Source organism: Vicia villosa, linkage group LG2 (genome assembly GCF_029867415.1).
Source record: "Vicia villosa cultivar HV-30 ecotype Madison, WI linkage group LG2, Vvil1.0, whole genome shotgun sequence".
In the NCBI taxonomy this organism is placed as follows: Eukaryota; Viridiplantae; Streptophyta; class Magnoliopsida; order Fabales; family Fabaceae; genus Vicia; species Vicia villosa.
In genome coordinates this window covers 72,391,228-72,394,919 of record NC_081181.1, presented here as the reverse complement: position 1 = coordinate 72,394,919, position 3,692 = coordinate 72,391,228, and the positions used below count along the sequence as shown (strand labels likewise).

Sequence of the window (3,692 nt, the reverse complement as noted above, 5' to 3'; positions counted from 1 at the left end):
CACTCCGCACTACCCTAACTCGTTTCAAACTTAACGCATAATTGCATTGGCCTATAGTAAATCACATTAATACCAAAATACATTGATGATACTAAAATCACCAACAATTGAATCACCAAGACAATTTCGTGTAAGTTAGGGAATGGTAGTAATATTTGGAAGCATATTTGGATTAGCCAGATTTTATTGTCTTAGCAATTTAAGAACCTCTTACGTCATGTTGTAAATCCTCACATTCTAGTTCAGGATGTCGAGCAACGGATTGACGAAGTGTGGCATTAGGATCTACATGTCTCTTCCAAGTTTTCTCGTTGCAATGAATCTCTGGTAAAATACATTCAGCTATTCGATATTCTCCAGAAGATCTGGCCCTAAAGATTTGTGCGTGATAATTATGTGTAGTGGAAGTGCGGTGATGGATTTTCTATCAAAAATAGTTATATATGTCGTATTAGTGGGTACGGAGCAGTTAGACTCAGCTGTGAAGGAGGAGGTTTTGCAGGTTCTTAATGAGTTATGGAAGTTAAACTTATAGAGTAAAATTCAAATTTTCATGTGAAGGTTGTTAATAAATAGATTGCAAACTAAAAAAGTTGACTTATAAAGGAGGAATCTTATCAATGGAATTCATGATTTAGTGTGCCCTCTATGATCTATGTCTCAAAGAACAAGATATAGTTCACCTATATTTTAATTATGAGGTTAGTCGTAACGTGTGATTGAAGTGTGCCAAAGTTAATGTCATTTCTAATTCGGTTTAATATTTTAATTATTTTATAAAAAATTGTGGTTATATTTCTTATATATCAAAATTGTAGTCACAACGTGTTCCCCATTTGACCAAAAAGATTGTTTATCCAAATTTTAATAAGCCATCCAATATCATTGAAACATGCATAGTAAAGTAATAATGACCTGTTGTAAATAGGTGACTTTGGCTCCTCACTTGTTAATTTTTTAGCCAACCATGAATGAGTTTGTTTGTAGAATATTTGTTGAGGTGCTTATGAAGTTTTGTTCTTCTGGAGTTATTATTTAGTTAGCCAAGACTGCTTGAGTATACTTATTAGTAATTTTTGTTATGAAAATAACATGGATGACATTTTTTGTGCAGGAAATAGAGAAAGAACATCGGTACCATTTGTCGAATAGTTATAAGTGGTATGGAGGTAAAAGGAGAAAATTTTTAATATTCGTATTGATGTACTTTAGTACTTATGTTAAAACTATGTTGTTAATTGTGATATGAGCTAGAATATGTGTAAACGGAAGTGGTTGATGAAACAGGTGAGACTATTGTTGATGATATTAGTGCTGAGGATGGAGAATCTATTGAAAATAGTATAAATATTGATAGTATGGAGGATATTCTTAGTATGGACCTGAAAAGACTAAGTCCCCATGAGACAAGAAAAATTCAATTTTTAAGTCTGGACATGGCTTATGCGTTCTACAACCAGTATGCTAAAATGAACGGGTTTGCAGTTCACAAGAGCAAGAACCTTCGAAGCAAGAAAGGAGAAACATCACAACGGGCATTTGTTTGTCACAGACATGGTTTAGGGGGGATAGAGGTTTAACAATAGAAAATCGTAAGCGTGAGCGTAAACCTGATACTCGGTGTGGATGTGAAGCAAAATTTCGAATGCATATAGATATGTTCTCACAATGTTGGTGGATAACAGTTTTTAACGATCAGCACAACCATGATCGATTACATGAAGAGTACCATGGAATGCTTGCTTCACACTAAAAAATGGAAGATTCAGATATAATGCAGATGAACAACATAATGAAGGTTGGTATAAGACCTTCTCAATTCTATGGTTCTTGTGCCAACCAATCAGGAGGGTATGAAAAAATAGGGTTTCATATGAAAGATATATATAATCAGATAGGAAAGCAACGCCTTTTACAGTGATGTGATGGTAAAAATGCATTACACTATCTTCATGGACTGGCATCAGATGACCCGATGATGTTTTATCGCCACACTGTTGATGGAGAAGGTAGGCTTGAACACCTTTTTTGGTGCGATGGTATAAGCCAAATGGATTTCAAAGTTTTTGGTGATGTATTGGCATTTAATGCAACATATGGGACGAACAAATACCGTTGCCCCTTAGTGGTGTTTCCTGGAGTTAATAACCATAACCATAATATTATATTTGGCGGTGTTATTGTTAAAAATGAAAAAGAATAAACATATATGTGGGTTCTTGAACAAATTTTGGAAGCAATGTCAGGTAAGTCGCCTATATCTGTCATTACTGATGGCGGTCTTGCAATGAAGAAAGCTATAAAAAAGGTGTTTCTGAATGCTTATCATAGGTTGTGTGCTTGGCATCTAATTTGCAATGCAATGTCTAACATTAGAGTTCCTGAATTTGTTAGTCAATTTAGGAAATGCATGTTGGGTGACTATGACCTGGGTGAGTTTCGGCGCAAGTGGGCTGACATGATTGACGCATTTGGGTTGCATGACATCAAGTGGGTTACAGAATTGTATGCAAAGAGAAAGACGTGGGCTACAGCTCATATACGCGGAAAACTTTTTGCTGGGTTCAGAACTACCTCCCGGTGTGAAGGTTTACATTCACAAATGGGGAAGTTTCTTCACTCACGATATAATTTAAGTGAATTTTTCTTACATTTTCATCGGTGTCTTAATTACACGCGTTATAAGGAGGTAGAAGCTGACTTTCTATCAAATTACGGCTATCCTGTGCTACAAACAAGATTTCAAAGCATGGAGCGTTGCGCTGGGAAGTTATTTACAAGAGAAATATTCTTTTTGTTTTGTGATCTTCTTGCACGATCCGCGGAGATGGTAGTGGCAACATGTCATCAAACTTATACTTGTATCATATACACAGTTCGCAAGTACCAAGCATCAAAAAGGGAGTGGAACATATCATTCTATCCTGATGATGACGTTTTTAAATGTTCTTGCAAGATTATTGCACTATTGATTTTTTAAGATGTCGCGGAATTTCCAAAGACTCTGGTGGCAGATCGATGGACAAAGAACGCGAAGGAAGATATATGTAGAACAGATAAGCATCTTCCAAAATATTTGGATCCAGAAAAGTCGTCGAGATATTCTGCTCTTATGTTTGGATATATATGCGTTTGAGCAAATTAGTAAGTGAGAGTGGTGATGATTTCGAAGACCATATGAAATAGGCTGCTTCTGATATCCGAAAGATGGAAGCAAAAAGGGGCTTACATGATGATGGACCCACAAATTCAAGTGAAATTATCCAGGAGACACTGAAGGATCCTGCTCTAGCTAGAATCAAAGGATGCACTGGCGAATCTTCATCACGTCAGAAAAAAAGAAGCGGACTTAGTGTTCTATTTGCGGAAAATTTGGCCATAACAAGCAAACATGTTCATTACCTCGACATAATGCTAACACGACAAATTCGTCACACGGAGATTTTCACAACATTGAATTCAGTGATGACTCTGTAAGCAATTTATTTAATGTTGCTATTTAATGGTATTGTTATATATATTACCCATTTTTATAAACATCTATGGTACTTGCAGTTGCATAACAATCTTGATTGAATTGTAAAAGCGCGTCTGCGAAATAAGTGTGAAAACGAATACACCTTGTAAGTTAACTTAAATATAGTAATTATTTGGATACATATGTGTTGCACCCTTAAATTTTCCCACACATT

At 35.8% G+C, this 3,692-nt stretch overlaps 1 protein-coding gene across 1 annotated transcript; it reads left to right on the top strand.

The window, feature by feature from the left end:
• The first annotated feature begins 2,209 nt into the window (after positions 1-2,209).
• On the top strand, positions 2,210-2,980 carry LOC131649337 (protein FAR1-RELATED SEQUENCE 5-like). The gene has a single exon (XM_058919101.1). It carries the CDS (start codon positions 2,210-2,212, stop codon positions 2,978-2,980), a length of 771 nt encoding a protein of 256 aa, XP_058775084.1.
• The last annotated feature ends 712 nt before the right edge of the window (positions 2,981-3,692 follow it).

Bases quoted from the DNA above. Each gene is read 5' to 3' on its own strand.
- LOC131649337 (XM_058919101.1), top strand. From the start codon at position 2,210: ATGTGGGTTCTTGAACAAATTTTGGAAGCAATGTCAGGTAAGTCGCCT.